This window comes from Camelina sativa, chromosome 9, assembly GCF_000633955.1.
Source record: "Camelina sativa cultivar DH55 chromosome 9, Cs, whole genome shotgun sequence".
NCBI classification, from domain to species: domain Eukaryota; kingdom Viridiplantae; phylum Streptophyta; class Magnoliopsida; order Brassicales; family Brassicaceae; genus Camelina; species Camelina sativa.
Genome location: NC_025693.1, coordinates 36,322,257 through 36,340,553, shown reverse-complemented (window position 1 = coordinate 36,340,553; position 18,297 = coordinate 36,322,257). Strand labels below are relative to the sequence as shown.

Genomic DNA, 18,297 nt, shown 5'->3' with positions numbered 1-18,297 from the left:
AATAATATAATTTTAAAATATTAATTAATAAAATTGTAAAAAAATGTTAACAAATAAAATGTCGAATCTCTATTGATTGTTTAAAATCCTATGTGGACAGATTTAGGAGATTTTACTTCTTTTTTTAGTATAATTTACAATTACTTAAGAATTGACCGGTACATCAACTTAAAAATATATTTCCTTTTCTTTCTTGGTTTATACAACGGTCGAAGCGTAGAAAAAAGGTAAATCTTTACTACTTGGCAAAAAAGAAAGGAAAAATTTCGTCGAAGAAAAATGGAAAATTCTTTCGTATATATAACACACGATCGATGACCATTTCTATATTCATTCTTCTTTATTCATTTTAAAAGTGTGAAACTCTCTTACTCTGCTCTAAAACTTTGTTTGTTTTTTGCTTTACTAAAGAGTAAAGAATGAATGATTAGATTTCGCAAATCATTCCTCTCACGTATTCTCAGGCGTCGTCAACCTATGTCTTTTCTATCACCACCACCACCTACTGCTACTTCCACCATTGGCAACACTACAACTAGGGGAATGCTTCGATCTCGATCAGAAGATAACATGAAGAAACTTGGGGACTGTATGGACAACATGGACGAAGACGTGTCCACATTATTCATAGAATGTCAAGAGACCGATCTACGTGAAGATCCGGAGTTGTTCCATCTTCTCAACAAATACTTTAGCACTAGCAAATCTGTGTCTCATCTCTGCGAGTCTCTCAAGACATGCTTAGAGAGAGCAGAGAAGAAGGATTATAACTTGATTGATGAAGCTCTAAGTGATTTTCATGAAGAACAATTGAGTTATGGAGGATAATTAATGGAAGCTAGCTTCAGAAAAACATTCAGGGATCTGAGGAACTTCAACGACTTTGATAATGACCACGATTTGGAATATTGTGAGTTTCTCAGCAAATTACAGAGCTGTCACGAAGAACTAGCGAAGATGATTGTGGAACTAGAGAAGACGATGAAAGGAATTGATAAAAAGTTGAGACGTGTTAGAGGTCGAAGAGCTATAGGAGCTATTGTTACTGCCGCTTTATTAGCTCCTGTAATCGTTGCTATATTCATTAGCAAGATGGTGGTGGGGAGTTTTGGATTGGTTCCATTGGAGGAGTTGAGTTCGTTTGTAGCTTCGAGGTGGAAGAGATCAACCGAAGCTTTGAAACGACAAAAGACCGCGATGAGCTCGATGGAAAGAGGAACAACGGTTGCTCTTAAACAAGTAGAGAAGATTACCAAATTGGTGAGTCGACTTGAAAGTGTTGAGAAATCGATTCGAGTAGCGACCGAGTTTGCTGTTAAGAAACGGTATTTGATGGCTGTCGCTATGAGAGAGGTGGAGGAGGAGCGGAAGAGTTTGAAGTTAACTTTCTTGGAGCTTGACAAAGAGACCGGACAGTGCGACGGTTTTGCCCAGTTTGGACGCACGGTGGCTTTGGAGAAGATTACTGAGTTTTTGTCTCGTGGCTAGAAGAGCTTTTGACCAAATAGTTTATTGTTTTGTTTCTTACTTTTTCTTAATTTGTAGTTACTAGTTAGTACTGATACTGTATGTTGAGTCTGTTGTTTACCTCGTCTACAAGTAACCAATAAAGATTTACAACTTAAAACAATGAAAATTTGCATTCTGCTAAAAACATGAAACAATCGTTCATCAGTCATATAATAGAAAGGAAACACCAAAACAAAAAAAACGCAAATATTCAAAACAAAATGAAACCAACCGCACAAAGCCTTTCAAACGTAATCTCATGAGTAGTCAATTCATCAAACAACAGCAGAAACAGCATCGGCATAGAGCAAGGAACCAGAAAAGTCGACACTAAGCACATGATCAAACCACTCAACCTTCCCCCAAATCTCATCTCCATCACACCTTGCAAGACTAATCTCAGCACACCAAATCCTATTAATCTGCTGATAGGGCAGACACTCTTCCCACAAAACCGCTATCTTTCCACCAAGATCAACCATTTTGCAATATTCACGGTCACGTAAACCAGGCAACGTCCCTTCTAAACCGTTCAACTCCTTCCATAATTTTACCTTAGAGTCAAACCATTTGAACACTGCCCTATCCCAAATGAACAAGACGTTGTCTACCACACAAGAACTAGAGGTTATGCAAGACCTAGAGTCTATTGCACGAGACATGAGCCTATCCTCTCCCATATCGTTCCATGTACCTTCCTTAGGATTGTAAACCCTATACTGTTCCCCAAACATGTATAGTTTTCCTTCAAGACCTAAGCTTTTGACTACACGTCTAATTTGATGTTCATCGAATATGTCCATGATGCGAGGGTTCTTCACAGATCCCCAAGTTTTGGTCACTGGATCATACACTTCAATCCAGTTCGAGGAATTGGAGTCTTCGAAGCCTCCTGCTACATATATCTTACCATCAACTACGCTCACGGTGGAGGAAGAGCTCCGGGCCACTTGCATTAGTGAAGTGGAACGCCACCTGTGACTCCGACAATCCAGGACAGAGACAAAAGAAGAATGGCGTGTCTTGCCGATTTTGAATTTATAAGATTTAGTGCCGCCGATTTTGTAGATATTAGGACCAACGGCTATGACACTCGACGATCCCCCAGGAAGCAAACCATTGGGATATGGAACTTGGACAAAATGATAGCCACTTGACTTGTCGGCTACGTTTTTATTAGGTTTCCGGTAGAGAGTGAGCCATTGTGTGGTAAGGCCGTAAGTGAAGTTTATGCCAAGATAGAGACACTTCTCAGTGCGGTTTAAGCGTGATCGGTCTCGTAAAGCTCCGTTGAAGCAACAATGGATCGGAAAGTTTTGCAAACTACGGAGAGGATTGGATAGTACAACCTAGAGATGCGTGCAAAGCAGTTGAACAACAAGTCATTTGGAAGTGACATGATCGAGGTCTGTTCTTTTGTCACCGGAGACGGAGACGGAGACGGCATCTTCTTCTTTCTTTTACGGAGTGGTTTTTCGCCCTTCATGGCGGCTGAAGATCTGGCTTTGGACGACATTAGGGCAAAACTTCGTGAGAACAACAAATTCACAGGAGAAGACTAAAATGAAATTTTAGGGTTTCCATTGATTCCAAAGTTATCGGACACGTGAGCTTTACGTTCTCAGAAAAACCAACCACTACTTAGGCCTTTAAGCCCAAACGTAGAGTTAAAAGTGGCCCAATGGGCGTTATTTTGAATTGAAGTTTAGGTTTTTCCTTTAGAGTCCTACTTTTTATATCGATCTAAAAAGCACGTCCCTTTTTAAAATCTGTGGCTGAAAAATCAAAGGTTTGGGGTTAATATCGAATACTAAAATTTATTTAGGGGTTAATATGAAAAACTATCTACCAGAGTATCACCGGAGTTACTTGTGTCGCTCTGAGAGATAGTGACAAAACCCGATCACCGGAAACACTCTGTTCTAGACCGAACGTTCCCGTTGAAAAGTTCCGTCAGCTTCCTCTAAATGCCGAATGGGTTGAATCACTCAATCTACAGTCCTGAAACAGTAAAATTTTGTACTCTTATCGCTTGTGGTTTATGCACTGGAGATGTTCGATGAAATGCCTGAATGAGAGTTACGGTTCCAAAGAGTTGGGGTGATGTTCTGTTAGGTGTTTGGCTCTTGTTAATGCCTCCAGGGAGTTGATAGAAGGGCTTCAGGAATTGAGCTTTGAGGCTCCAGTGAACTCATGTGCTTGTTATGATGTATGTGCCTATGTGGACCTATTGGGTTGTGTGTGACGCAAGTTCCTCCAAAATGTAAATAATTTGAAGGGTTATATACAATAGTATACTGAGAGATTGACAAAAGGAAATTGGACTGGTGGTTATGTAAGGCGTACCACAACTACATTGTCATTTGTCAGAGAAACTCTACTCGAAAAGATGCAAAAACGTCTTCCATGCTGTGGAACCAGGATCTAATGGACGCAGTGAAATTTTCTGCAGGAGAAGAACTTCTTTTCAGTCGTCTTGCACAATCTGCACTAGGACTAGGTACAGCTTAAATAACTCCAAAGAGCTTCTTTGTCATTTACAAATCTTCAACTCCATTGGTACTATTATTTTCTGTAGCGGACTAGCGGTATGATAATGTTGTAAAGTTTGTAGGTTCATAAATTTCAGGTGTAATAAGTTCAAGAAAACCATTGCTGCTGGTATTGTGAGCCTTTCTCTATCTGTTCTACTGGGTTCTGCTGTGTTTGGTTTCATGAGATTCTGAATGAAACATAATGGTAACACACTGATGACCTTATTATTCATTTCTTTGCTATAACGTAACAAGTACTAGATGTTAAGCACTAAGTTTTGATTTCTTTGAGATGAGACCAATTTTAAGCATCAGAAGTAAACAATTCCATAACAGTGTTTAAATATCCTAACCAGTTTGCTTAATTCTTGCAAATACCAACCATTAATCCTAAAAAGTTTTTCTTTTGGCCATTGACACTGTCATTTCTTACAAAACACGAATATGTTTACATAGGGTGTTACAATACGAAGAAGCCAATGGTAACAAGAGACAGGAAGATTTTAAGATACAAGAGACATACAACACATAGGATGATGATCACCTCAGTGGAACTTGAGGCTGGTCAAGACGTTGTTGTTGACGGGATCCGCCAAGTGATCAAGCAGGTTCTGGTAAGGCCCCACTCCGGTCACTAGTCCTTGGATAAAGTAACCGAGGATAGCGAGCATAGCTAGTCTACCGTTCTTGACCTCCTTGAGTTTCAACTCCTTCATTGACTTCTCATCTTTCCCAAACCCAAGAGGGTTGAAGAAAGGTCCACCGGGGTAAGATGGGTCACCTGAACCGGCCAAACCCTTCTCTAACCCCAAGAAGTACTGTTTCCCCATAGATCCTGGGTTGTACCAGTCCTGTAGCCTCCGGTGCTCAGCAAAGCCCATCAAAGCCATCTCGAGAACAAAGAGTGTGTAATTGTCTGCCCAGTAGTTGTATGTCCCTGCAGGTGGAATCACACCGGTTTGGAACCAGGGAAGAGCAGTCTCTGCTGGAATCAGACCGGCCTTTCCTAGAATCTCAGGAGCAATAGCTCCAGCTGCACCCAACATGGCGAACCGTCCGTTGATGATCTCTCCGTACGCTAGCCATCTCGGCTCAATGAATCCTCCGGTACCCTCTGGGTCTGAAAGACCAAGTGGGTCGAATCCATAGTCACCAGGTAAGCTGCAAGAATCACAACATCCCCAATTTTAAACATCGATCCTGAAGTTCGTAAACAAATGAAATACAACAGTTTCTTTAAGAATTACCTGCCATCCAAGTAAGTGAGACTCTGCGATGATGCAAACCACAATGGTCTGTTTGCTCCTTGCTGAGAAACCAAGAACACACAGAATCAGGATCAGATTATTCAATGCATAGAGAGAGATCTGTGAAAGAGTAGAGACTGTCATGTACCTTGACAGGTGGAGTTGAAGCAGCCTTAACAACAAAGGAGCTCTTCTTCTGTGAGGCAGATGCAGCTGGTTTGGAGCCAAAGATCTGTCTAGCAGTCTGAACAGAGGAGGTAAGTGAAGAAGACACAAGTGCTTGTGCTGCCATTTTTTTCTCTGTTCCTCAACACTTCTCTTCTGTCACCAAGAGATGATAATGATGATGATGGTTCAGTTATGGTCTGAGGCAGGAGCTATTGTTAGGGTAGAAGAAACAAAGGTTTGAGTACTTGTGGCTTTGAAATAGCACAACTGGTTTTGCTCAGATTAGATTAGTATCTGCTTCACCAACTATATCTGTCCACGTGGCAATCTAAGTTGGATAAGAGATTATGTTGTTGTGTTTTTTTGCTTATCCGCCACACGAACCAAAAAATCTTTACATGGAATCCTATTGGATACGAAAAATGCACATATCATATGTTTTATTGACTGGAAATTGCAATGGATATGTATTTACTGTATGTGGTAAAAATATCAAATTACCTCACGTTGGATTTGTCGAATAAATAACCAAGTGATCCTTGGGCATTAAGAAACTTTTTTTTTTTTTTTCACGAAGAAACTATTTATTATTATAATTGTAGAATTGAAAGATTGGTCTACTCTGTGTTCAACACCAACCTGCCGATACATGGCCCCAGTAACAACCCACAACATCAGATCTTCCATTACCAAAACAACCCACATTTGCATTGCACACAAGAGATGAAGAAACACCGGCGGGGGATTTGATCACCGTCAATGAGATGACACAATCTGTGATCCTTGGGCGTTAAGAAACCTGAGTGATGGAAATTATACAATTGAAGTGTGTTAAATTATTCCCTCATTTTTCGGTGCAAATAATTCTTTTTAATTAATTATATAAACGTAATTTTTATTTCATGATAGATCACAAAACTTTTATTTCATGTTTATGTTCTTACATTATAATTTTTGTTTTTGGACTCTTTAAAAGTATTAATATTGAATCTTTAGGGATAAAGCGTTTTCACACAAATGCAAAATCATGAAACTTATATAAGTTTGTGTTTGCGTTTATATAGAGTACGTGAATCTTTAAAACGTTGTGGTCTTAAGTGGTGGCATTGTCCATTGGAGATTGTTCGTGTTGAGTCTGTCCCGAGACTCTCTTCAACATCTCTCCCTGAGAGATTGATTCCTCTCTACGTCTCAGCCTCTCTCTCATCACATTGCCCCAACCTCTCGTTCAGAAGTTGGACTCTCTCGATTTCGCTCTTCACATGCTCAATGTTTTGCTCATCCTCTTGTCTTTCTCCAGAGCTAGAGCTGATCCGGAGCTCTCTGGCCTGCTTCCTCAAGTTTGTTCTTCTAGCCAATAAAGCGAATTCACCATCAAATATCTTCTCGTCGCCCCATACTATCCCCGTATAGTCTGGATCTGCTTCCTCTTTGGCTATCAACTCAAGCTCCGCCTTACCCGTTTGGTGTTCCACGGTGACCATGGCCTACGCCAACTGTCTTTCAAGGGACCACAGCTCCGGGTAACTCAGACCATCGAAACACTCACCGTTCAATCTCTCGTTCAAAAGCTGTAGACTCTCGAGCTCGCCCTTCAGAGTCTCAGCGGTTGGTGGCGGCAGGCAGTGCTTTACGATCTTGTTCTTGTACAGAGCTGGAGGAATTGGACAACATCTTCGTCGTTCGCTTTTAACCTTAGATTCTCTCTCTCTCTCTTTCACTTGTTCTTTTCTCTTTTTTTATTTACTCATAATTAAAAACCCAAACACAAAGCAATATTTATAGGTATGATTCTAACACACAAATAGTAAATTTGCTAAACTTCCATAACTTTGCTGAAGAACAAAAGATATATAACAGCAATCACAAGGGGCAAGAGAATACAGACACCAACAATCCAAAGCAATAACATGCCACCAGAGATGCTACATCTATGTCTAAAAGAAACTGAGGAAGAGCAATGCCCATTTGAAATCCCTGCATCACATGGCTTACTTGTCTGCCATCAGGATGACCATACTTCTCAAAGTTTTCACGGGATACAGGATCAGTCAAAGCCTGGTACGCTTTAGATGTGAACTCCACAAAATATTTATTGGCCTCTGTAGATTTCATCATCAATACACAGAACAATCAACAATATGCACATAGAAGGAAACACTATCAGGAGTAAGAGCTGCAACCATAATGCCGTAATGAAGAAAAGAAAAATTGACCTGGATCGGGATTTTTGTCAGGATGGTATTGAATGGAGAGCCTTCGATATGCTTTCTTAATTTCAGAATCGGTAAATTAAAAAAAAAAAAAGAAAACAAAAGAAGATCGAGAAGAGAAGCTCACCTGATCGAAATCGGCAGAGCTTAGAAGAAGAGATCGGGCAAATTAAGAGCAACAAACACAAACGGCGTTGCGGTTTTTTGCTTCTCTTATTCCTTTTTGTGATTTGGATTTTTGAGCTGCTCTTCTTTTACTTTATTCTTATTGTTATATATATACCTTCTCGATTCTTTATATATAATTCTTTGTTTGCCTTTTGATTTTCCTTTTGTCACTTGATTTTCTTGAGTTTCCTTTTTTTTATAAACGTAATTTTCGCGTTATAATTTTTGTTTAAATTATATATTTTTGAAATTAAAGTAGTAGTATTATGCTTTTTTAAGCCCATGATAAGTAAAGCCCATCTTGCTTGGATATCTTAACCAATAGCAACCTCTTTTTTAAGCCCATGATTTGTCTTTTTTTTAAGTTTTTTCAAACCTAGTATTTAAATACAATTTAAATACAATTAACAATTAACAAACCTAGTATTTAAATACAATTTACACTAGGTATCAGTTAACACACAACAATTAACACATCCACAATTAACTTATAGCTAGTATTTAAATACAATTGTTGTGTGTTAAATGATGAGTGATGGACACTTTTCAATGTTAATAAACTTCAACATTGTTTAAAGAGTCTATGGGTTCTTCAACCTATATGTTACCTATTTCATTGGTTCTCATCTATCGACTCTTCTGAGTTTTTCTTCCACCGGTTCCAATGTGTGTCTCACAGTTTATGACCTCGCTGGTGGTGACACTGACTCACCAAGTGTTAAATTTGGGGGAGAAGCACTGAAGCCCAAGAGTTGGAATCGGCTCGATTTGGGGCATCAGGTGCCAACGTCATTAGCGAAGGTCTGAATGTTTCAATTCTGCACTGCAACTGTTCGGTAAAATGCGTGAACGAGATTTATCATAGTCTACAATTCAAGAATTTGTTACGGTAAACATTTTAAACTTTTTTGTAAGATTCAAAATTAACCTGAGTATGGATGTTTATCTTTTACAGGTTCTGGACTCAAAGAGCTGGCAAGGACATGGAAACTACACAATGTTTCAATCTGAGGTCAATGACATGAAAATGTTGCTATGTGAGGTCACATGTTGATTGGGTGAAAAGGTTTGGATTTCTTCGTGGAAATTACACAATGGTTGAAATGTATTTGGTATTATTAGATAAGGTTTAACAAAGTTTCATGGAAATAACTCAAAACGCCTAGTGAGGAACCTATCTAGACCAGCCTTTCAGGTTCCTTAGAGAATCTTATCGGTTCTTATGCAACTGTTCAATGGTTTGTTTCTAAATTTCCATGAAAGACTGGTCTATATTGGTATTTTGAGTTAGTTCCATGAATCCACAGTTTTGCAAAGCAATTGCAGCTTTGAATCAGTCAACATGTAAAGACTCTATATTGCTGACCTTATGCCCATACCTTGTGCCTTGTGGTCAACATTGCTTATAGGTCTCAGAAAACAATTCCCACAAGTCCCTGAGGTTTGCTTTTCCTGGCTTACTTTCTCACTTCGCTTCTTAAATTAACGTTGAAAAATCTGATTGATTCATATTCTCACCGCAGAGTGTAGATGTCTATCTTTAATTGGTTGTAAGGTCAACTTAAATGGTTGACTGGTTAAAAGGTTAGACTTCTCCGTTGAAAACTGGCAATTAATATTATTATTAGAAAAGGTATAAGTTAATTGTGGATGAAGTAGTGGAGAATTTTGCAACATAACTGTGGTGTCGTCAGCGTTATTTCTAGGTGCTTGAGTATAGTTCTCACAAGCCCCTGACTTTGTTTTCGTGACTTACTTTCTTGTTAACCAAAGAGTATTTTGTTTGTTAAATTATCTGAAGAAGATAGTTCTTGGAGACACATGGGGAAGAAGAGGACCGTGTTCTTTGCTTGTTTACTCTTCTTTACCATCCTTTTAAGTCTTACCAATGCAGGAATAACGACAGAAAGTCCTTTGTCAGTAGGACAAACTCTCAGCTCCTCTAATGGAGTTTATGAATTGGGGTTCTTCAGTCCTAATAACTCTGTGAATCAGTATGTCGGAATCTGGTTCAAAGGTATCATTCCGCAGGTGGTTGTGTGGGTGGCAAATAGAGAAAAGCCTGTTACAGACTCCACTGCAAATCTCGCTATCAGCAGCAATGGAAGCCTTCTGTTATCTAATGGCAAACATGGCGTTGTGTGGTCAACGGGAGAAGTTTTTGCATCGAACGGCTGTCGTGCAGAGCTTACAGACAACGGAAATCTAGTTGTCATAGAAAATGTTTCAGGAAAAACTGTATGGGAAAGCTTTGAGCATCTTGGTGATACTATGCTCCCTTTCTCAGCCCTCATGTATAATCTCGCCAGCGGTGAGAAGCGGGTGTTGAGTTCTTGGAAAAGTTCCACCAATCCATCGCCTGGTGAATTTGTAGGTCAGATTACACCACAAGTGCCATCACAGTTGCTTATTACGAGAGGCTTGACACCTTACTATAGAACCGGTCCATGGGCTAAAACAAGGTTCACAGGGATACCGCTAATGGATGACACATATACAAGTCCATTCAACCTTCAGCATGATGCAAATGGGTCAGGATCCTTTACTTATGTTGATAGAAACTTCAAACTTTCACGTATAGTCTTAACATCAGAGGGATCAATGAAGAGGTTTCGGCATAACGGAACAGATTGGGAATTAAGTTACAAGGCTCCAGCCAATTCATGCGATATTTACGGTGTATGTGGACCATTTGGGTTGTGTGTTATGTCAGTACCTTTAAAGTGTGAATGCTTTAAAGGGTTTGTTCCTCATTCCATTGAGGAGTGGGAAAGAGGAAACTGGACTGGTGGTTGTGTGAGGCGTACTGAACTATATTGTCGAGAAAGCTTTACTGGAAAAGATGTAAACATTTTCCATCCTGTTGCCAACATAAAGCTTCCAGACTTTTACGAATACGCAAGTTCTGTAGATGCAGAAGAATGCTACCAAAGTTGCCTGCACAATTGTTCTTGCTTGGCCTTTGCTTATATCCATGGAATAGGGTGCTTATTGTGGAACCAGGATCTCATGGACGCAGTGAAATTTTCTGCAGGAGGTGAAATTCTTTCCATTCGCCTTGCACGTTCAGAACTAGGTATGGCTTAAAAGATACTACTTAATCAATTTTACAACTTTATTTTCAACTCCATTGATAGTGTTCTATTTGGTAGCAGCATGGCTTATTCTTTAATTTGTTTTTGTTATTTTGTATCAGGTGTAAATAAGTTCAAGAAAACCATTGTTGCTAGTGTTTTGAGCTTTTTTCTTTTTGTGATATTGGCTTCTACTGCGTTTGGTTTCTGGAGATGTAGAATGAAACATAATGGTACACGTTGATGATCCCTCTATCCCTCCATCGGTTTGTTGTTTTTGTTTCCTTATTCATTTGCTTGCCAACAAAACGATTGTAGGGTCTAATGTTACAAATTATCGACACCTAAAATAGAAAAACAGAGTTTTTCCACAATGAAAACGTACACTAAACCGAGTTTAAATTCAGCATGTGTTCTTTGGCTTGTTTCAAAATATCTGAATATGCTTCAAAAGATGTTCAGCACTAACACACGAATTCTTGCTCATATTTCAGCTCATATATCAAAGCATGCATGGAGGAATGATCTGACACTACAGGATGTCTCAGGTCTAGTGTTCTTTGACATGAATACCATTCAAAATGCCACCAATAATTTCAGTCTATCAAACAAACTTGGACAAGGTGGATTTGGTTCCGTTTACAAGGTCAGAAACCTTTAAATCGACTTTTTTTCTTCTACTCAATTCTCTATTTTCTTAAGATGACATTTGCAACATGTTTCAGGGAAAAATGCAAGATGGGAAAGAAATCGCAGTAAAACGGCTTTCAAGCAGCTCTGGACAGGGCAAGGAGGAATTCATGAATGAAATAGTACTCATCTCAAAACTCCAACATAGAAACTTAGTCCGGATTTTGGGATGCTGCATCGAAGGAGAAGAGAAGCTATTGATTTATGAGTTTATGTTGAATAAAAGCCTTGATACTTTTGTCTTTGGTGGGTCACTTCTGCACGACTTTCTCTTTCAATTAGCAGCTTCTTCTCCCATTGTGGAAATTCTTAACTGAGTTGTTTTATTCTGTATTGTTGCTTAGATACAAGAAAAAGGCTCGAGCTTGATTGGCCAAAGAGATTTGAAATCATTCAAGGTATTGCTCGTGGACTTCTCTATCTCCATCGTGACTCACGCCTTAAGGTAATTCACCGAGATCTGAAGGTCAGCAACATTCTTCTGGACGAGAGAATGAACCCAAAAATATCAGATTTTGGATTGGCTCGGGTGTATCAGGGAACCCAATATCAGGACAATACTCGCAGGGTTGTAGGAACTCTGTAAGAACCTGTCTTTAATAACATGCTTGACAAGATTCATTGTCATGTTAGTCAAATATTAATGTGGGTGATATGATACTATTTTGATTTTTAAACAGAGGATACATGTCTCCTGAGTATGCATGGAGTGGAGTATTCTCTGAGAAATCAGACATCTATAGCTTTGGAGTTCTACTGTTAGAAATCATCAGCGGGGAGAAGATCTCACGGTTCAGCTATGGCGAAGAAGGAAAAACACTTCTTGCATATGTAAGTTAATTCTTAAGGTTTTGGTACAATTGCAGAGGATTTTCAAAATAGGTTCTTGCTCTGATACTCTTAAGATATGAAACTAAACAACAGGCATGGGAATCTTGGTGTCAAACCAAAGGAGTTGATCTTTTGGACCAAGCTCTTGCTGATTCTTGTCAACCATCTGAAGTTGGAAGGTGTGCCCAGATTGGGCTGCTCTGTGTTCAACACCAACCTTCAGAGAGACCCAACACACTTGAGTTGCTGACTATGCTCACCACAACATCAGTTCTTCCATCACCAAAACAACCCACATTTGCATTGCACCCCAGAGATAATGAATCCATGTCTAAGGATTTGACCACTGTCAATGACATGACCCAATCTGTGATTCTTGGGCGTTAAGAAACGATGCAATAATCATTTATTTGTTGAAGTGATCAACTTTTTATTTATTCATTATTCAATACATGTTATTAAATTAGTCTTATCTGTATTGATGAGAGTTTAGGTGCTACTCTTTAGAGTTTGGGGACTCCCATAGTATTGGGTTTGCAAACATTCGTCTTCTCTCTGGTGACAGTGAGACACGCCAATGTTGTTTGAGTTGGATTTGGGGACATTAGGGTCGAACAGCATAAGCGAACCTCTGAACGTTTTGGGTATGCATTGGAATTGTTCGGTGAAATGTCTGAACGAGATTTAAAATGAGACTATTCATAGTCTGCAGTTTAAGAAATTTAAAGCGTGTTGACATATGATCTAAGTTGTTTATCTTTCGCAGGTTCTGGACTGAAAGAGCTGGGCAAAGACATGGAAACTACACAATCTGAGGTCAACTGACATGTGATTAATTGGGTAACGTATTGGATTCTTTAACAGTCTGAATTAAATTCTCATCTTCTTGATTGATGTTGAGTATTATAGGTGCTTATCTTTGACTTGTTCTGGGCCAAAAGATAACAGGAACATGAAAATTACAATGTTACTATGTGAGATTAAATGTTGATTGGACATCTTCGTTGAAAATACACAAAGTATTGAGCTTTTTTTTTTTTATTGGCTTACTTTCTATTGTTTGTTTTCTTAAAAGTCATGTTGAAAATTCTGATTGATTCATATTCTCATCATTTGACTGATCGCAGAGTGTAGATTTGTTTTTGTGACTTAGGTTCTTGTTAACTTAAGAATAGTTTTTTCTTCTTAGATTAGTCCAAAGAAGATATAGTTCTTGGAGAGACAAAAAAAAACACTTGGGGAGAAGAGGATCATGTTCTTCTTTGCTTGTTTGTTCTTGTTCACCAGACTTTTAAATTTTAGCTATGCAGGGATTACGAACGAGAGTCCTTTGTCAATAGGACAAACTCTCAGCTCCTCTAATGGAGTTTATGTACGTTTATGTACCTTTTCACAGGTTCTGGAGCTGGGCAAGGACACGTTAACAACACATCATTTTAAGCACAGGTCAAGCTGAAAAAATCTCATCTTTTGTATTGATGCAGAATATAGATGCCTACCTTTGACTGGTTCTTGGTGAAAATGACAATTCTTTTAAGTGTTAAATATTCAACGTTGGTATGTGAGGCCAAGAAAAAAGTTTGGACTTTTATTTTTCATTATTGTCAACAAGAAGGTTTGACTTCTACGTGATAATTACACAAGTATCGAAATTTGTTATGTATTACTAAGTTTTCTGGAACATCAATGCAGTCTGGTCAACATTGTCTATAGGTTGCTTGAGAATAGTTTAACAAGTCTCGTGTTCACATGTTCGTTCCTTAAATTGATTGCAAGAAAATATTTCTTGTGGATACAAACACATATGGGGGCTAAGAAGATCATGTTCTTTGTTTCTATGCTCTTGTTTACAATCTTTTTAAGTTTTAGCTATGCAGAGATAACCAAAGAGAGTCCTTTGTCAATAGGACAAACTCTCAGCTCCCCTAATGGAGTCTATGAATTGGGGTTCTTCAGTCCTAATGACTCTCAGAATCAGTTTGTTGGCATCTGGTTCAAGGGCATCACTCCCCAAGTGGTTGTGTGGGTGGCTAATAGAGAAAAGCCTGTTACAGACTCCACTGCAAATCTCTCTGTCAGCAGCAATGGAAGTCTTCTCTTACTTAGCGGCAAACATGGCGTTGTGTGGTCCATGGGAGAAATTTCTGCAACTAATGGGTCTCGTGCCGAGCTTACAGACAACGGAAACCTAGTTGTCATAGACAATGTTTCTGGAAGAACTCTATGGGGAAGCTTTGAGCATCTTGGTGATACTATGCTCCCTTTCTCAACCTTGATGTATAATCTCACCACAGGTGAGAAACGGGTATTAACTTCTTGGAAAAGTGACAACGATCCTTCGCCTGGTGAATTTATGGTTCAGATTACAACGCAAGTACCATCACAAGTGTTTATTATGAGAGGCTCAAATCCTTATTGGAGAAGCGGTCCATGGGCTAAAACAAGGTTCACCGGGATACCGCTAATGGATAATTCATATACAAGTCCATTCGCCGTTCAGCAGGATACAAACGGGTCTGCATCCTTCACTTATTTAGAAACAAACTCCAGACGTTCACGAATAATGATAACAACAGAGGGCGTACTGAAGATTTATCAGCAGAGTGAGACTAACTGGGAGTTAGATTTTGAGGCTCCAGACGATCATTGTGAAAGGTACGGTGTGTGTGGACCTTTTGGTTTTTGTGTTGAGTCAGTACCTCCGAAGTGTAAATGCTTCAAAGGGTTTGTACCAAAATCCTCTGAGGAGTGGAAAAGAGGAAATTGGACTAATGGTTGTAAGAGGCGTACGGAACTACATTGTCAAGGAAACTCTACCGGCAAAGATTCAAACGGTTTCCATACTGTTCCCAACATAAAGCTTCCAGACTTATATGAATTTGAAACTTTTTTGGACGCTGAAGAATGCCACCAAAGTTGCCTCCAGAATTGTTCTTGCTTGGCTTTTGCTTATATCAATGGAATAGGGTGCTTAATGTGGAACCAAGACCTAATAGACACTGTGCAGTTATCTCCAGGAGGAGAAATTCTTTCCATTCGTCTTGCACGTTCTGAACTAGGTATGGCTTAAATGATAACAGGAAAGAGCTATTCCATCACTTACAGCTCTATCTTCCACTCCAATGATAGTGTTCTCTTAAGTAACAGCATGGCGTACTGATTATTTTTCTTTCTTCTTATTAATCTCAGATGGGAATGAGCGTAACAAGATCATTACTGCTAGTATTGTGAGCCTTTCTCTTTTTGTGATAATGACTTCTGCTGCGTTTGGTTTCTGGAGATACAGAGTGAAACATAATGGTAACATACTGATGACTTCGCTATCTCTATATTGATCTCTTGTTGTTTATTTACAGTATTCATTCTCTTGATACTCTTGTTTCAGTTAATATAACAAAGGATTCTGCTTCCCAAGATACATGGAGGAATGATCTGAAACCACAAGATGTCCCAGGTTTAAATTTCTTTGAGATAAATACCATTCAAACTGCCACCAATGATTTCAGTCTCACAAATAAACTCGGACAAGGTGGATTCGGCCCAGTTTATAAGGTCAGAGAATTTTTAACCTCTGTGCTCTTTTCTATTTTTTTATTTATATTCTCTCCATATGACCTTCTGCAATCTGTTGTTTCAGGGAAAGCTGCAAGATGGGAAAGAAATTGCTGTAAAACGGCTTTCTAGCAGCTCGGGGCAGGGGAAAGAAGAGTTCATGAATGAAATAGTACTCATCTCAAAACTTCAACATAAAAACTTAGCTCGGATTTTGGGATGTTGCATTGAAGGAGAAGAGAAGCTATTAATTTATGAGTTTATGTTGAACAAAAGCCTTGATACTTTTCTCTTTGGTGAGTCCTTTCTTGCCTTATTCCTTACTGTCAGCAGCTTTTTTATCTACATGGAACTGTCTTATCTGATTGTTTTTAACGCTGTATTGTTTGCTTAGATTCAAGAAAAAAGCTTGAGATTGACTGGCCAAAGAGATTTGATATCATTCAAGGCATTGCGCGTGGAATTCACTATCTCCATCGTGACTCACACCTCAAGGTAATTCACCGAGATCTGAAGGTTAGCAATATTCTTCTTGACGAGAAGATGAATCCAAAGATATCAGATTTTGGATTGGCTCGGATGTATCAGGGAACTGAATATCAGGACAATACTCGCAGGGTTGTAGGAACTCTGTAAGACTCTATTTTCAAAAACATGCTTAACAAGATTCATAGTCGTAATCTTGTATTAATCTTGGTTGAAACTATTTGATGTTTGCACAGAGGATATATGGCTCCAGAGTATGCATGGACTGGGATGTTCTCTGAGAAGTCTGACATCTACAGCTTCGGAGTTTTGCTATTAGAAATCATCAGCGGAGAGAAGATCTCAAGGTTCAGCTATGGTGAAGAAGGAAAAAATCTTATTGCATATGTAAGTTAGACTTGAGGTTTTCATTTTTCACACACTTGCGGTTTCTTGCTTTTATATTCTTAAGATCTGAAACTGAACAACAGGCGTGGGAATCTTGGTATGAAACTGGAGGAGTGGATCTTCTTGATCAAGCACTTGCTCATTCATGTCACCCCGTAGAAGTTGAGAGATGTGTTCAGATAGGATTACTCTGTGTCCAACACCAAACTGCAGACAGACCAAACACACTTGAGTTGCTGTCTATGCTCACCACAACATCAGATCTTCCACCACCAAAACAACCCACATTTGTAGTGAACACAATGGATGAAGAATCACCATCTAAGAGGTTGATCACTGTCAATGAGATGACACAGTCTGTAATCCTAGGGCGATGAGAAATCACCTTTCAGGCTTTTTTGTAAAAGACTATTTCATTAAGTAAATAGAGAAAATTACTATGGCTAACACTTTCATCATTCTAGAAGCACTAATCAGATAATAGATTTCTCATTTCATCTTCCATGTAAGCCAAAATCGAGTTTTTCACATCCATGTTCTTCTCCTCCAACATCCGAACTTCGTTTTCTAGAAACTCCTTCTCTGACACTAAACTCTTGAATTCACTGTCTTCAATATCACTCTGGAATCCAAAACACATCTTCACAAACTCTTCCCTGTTGTACAAAAACTCCCATATCAATGCTTCTCTTAATCTTAAGATTATAAAATATCAGGAAACAATGCAGTCAATGTTCACCGCTTCTCTGTTAGCCTTGTAATCAGCTCACTGTGCTCAGTTCTCAGGCGACAAATCTCATCCTCCAATAGCTTCACATGGTTTCTTGAATCAGCTATTAAGGAAACAAAACATAGTCATTCGAATTGAGAATTAAAAAAAAAAAAAAAAAAAAAAAAAAAAAAAAAAAAAAAAAAAAAAAACACGAAATCATAGGAACAAATTCAGAAACCTGTAACGGAGATTAAACCGCTGATTTCGAACTGAGAAGCGAGGAAAGATCTAGTAAGCTCAGCTTCCTTGAGAGAAAGATTCGATTCTATCTCAGAACAAGCTCCGATCTGCGATTCGATCTCTCTCGTCACCTGAATGTTTGCTTCGATTTCACGATTGACCTGTTTCATTAGGTCACAGCTCAAACTAAGCTAAAAGGCGAGAAAACAAACCAGTGAAGAAGAAGATAAAGGAGAAGAGTGAAACCTGATCAAGCATGTCCTTGAAAATAGAGATCTGACATAGAATCGCACCTGAATCCTCCATCTCAGCTCTCAGCTCTCAGCTCTGTATCGCTTCCGCTTCTTTTCAAATTTCAAAATCAAAGTCAGTTAGAGAGTTAGGGGAAGATAATATCTTACTGGGTTTTTGGGCTTTTAATTAAAATCGGCCCAGTGAGACCCAAGATATAGTCAGAGTTGGATTTTACTGGATCTTTCGCATTAA

At 38.9% G+C, this 18,297-nt stretch overlaps 4 protein-coding genes, 1 long non-coding RNA gene and 2 pseudogenes across 5 annotated transcripts; 3 read left to right on the top strand and 4 right to left on the bottom strand.

Annotated features, from left to right (window-relative positions):
- LOC104716023 lies at positions 424-1,500 on the top strand (annotated as a pseudogene).
- LOC104716022 lies at positions 1,785-3,025 on the bottom strand (annotated as a pseudogene).
- On the bottom strand, positions 4,428-5,731 carry LOC109124427 (photosystem I chlorophyll a/b-binding protein 3-1, chloroplastic). The gene is made up of 3 exons (XM_010431859.1): positions 5,439-5,731; positions 5,291-5,352; positions 4,428-5,204 (listed from the first exon to the last, which is right to left on the bottom strand). Exons 1-3 carry the CDS (start codon positions 5,580-5,582, stop codon positions 4,589-4,591), a joined length of 822 nt encoding a protein of 273 aa, XP_010430161.1. The 5' UTR covers positions 5,583-5,731; the 3' UTR covers positions 4,428-4,588.
- LOC104714474 lies at positions 7,212-7,787 on the bottom strand. Its single transcript, XR_755862.2, has 2 exons — positions 7,675-7,787; positions 7,212-7,560 (listed from the first exon to the last, which is right to left on the bottom strand). It is a non-coding gene; the product is annotated as an uncharacterized LOC104714474 (long non-coding RNA).
- Positions 8,298-12,906, top strand: LOC104714470 (G-type lectin S-receptor-like serine/threonine-protein kinase At1g61490). The gene is made up of 8 exons (XM_010431851.2): positions 8,298-8,675; positions 8,795-10,915; positions 11,036-11,146; positions 11,408-11,559; positions 11,639-11,849; positions 11,948-12,185; positions 12,284-12,434; positions 12,528-12,906. Exons 2-8 carry the CDS (start codon positions 9,661-9,663, stop codon positions 12,819-12,821), a joined length of 2,412 nt encoding a protein of 803 aa, XP_010430153.1. The 5' UTR covers positions 8,298-8,675; positions 8,795-9,660; the 3' UTR covers positions 12,822-12,906.
- Positions 13,268-17,306, top strand: LOC104714471 (G-type lectin S-receptor-like serine/threonine-protein kinase At1g61480). Its single transcript, XM_010431855.1, has 7 exons — positions 13,268-15,493; positions 15,624-15,734; positions 15,820-15,986; positions 16,072-16,282; positions 16,381-16,618; positions 16,709-16,859; positions 16,943-17,306. Exons 1-7 carry the CDS (start codon positions 14,239-14,241, stop codon positions 17,234-17,236), a joined length of 2,427 nt encoding a protein of 808 aa, XP_010430157.1. The 5' UTR covers positions 13,268-14,238; the 3' UTR covers positions 17,237-17,306.
- Positions 17,303-18,151, bottom strand: LOC104714472. Its single transcript, XM_010431856.2, has 4 exons — positions 18,058-18,151; positions 17,810-17,972; positions 17,599-17,692; positions 17,303-17,515 (listed from the first exon to the last, which is right to left on the bottom strand). Exons 1-4 carry the CDS (start codon positions 18,115-18,117, stop codon positions 17,329-17,331), a joined length of 504 nt encoding a protein of 167 aa, XP_010430158.1. The 5' UTR covers positions 18,118-18,151; the 3' UTR covers positions 17,303-17,328.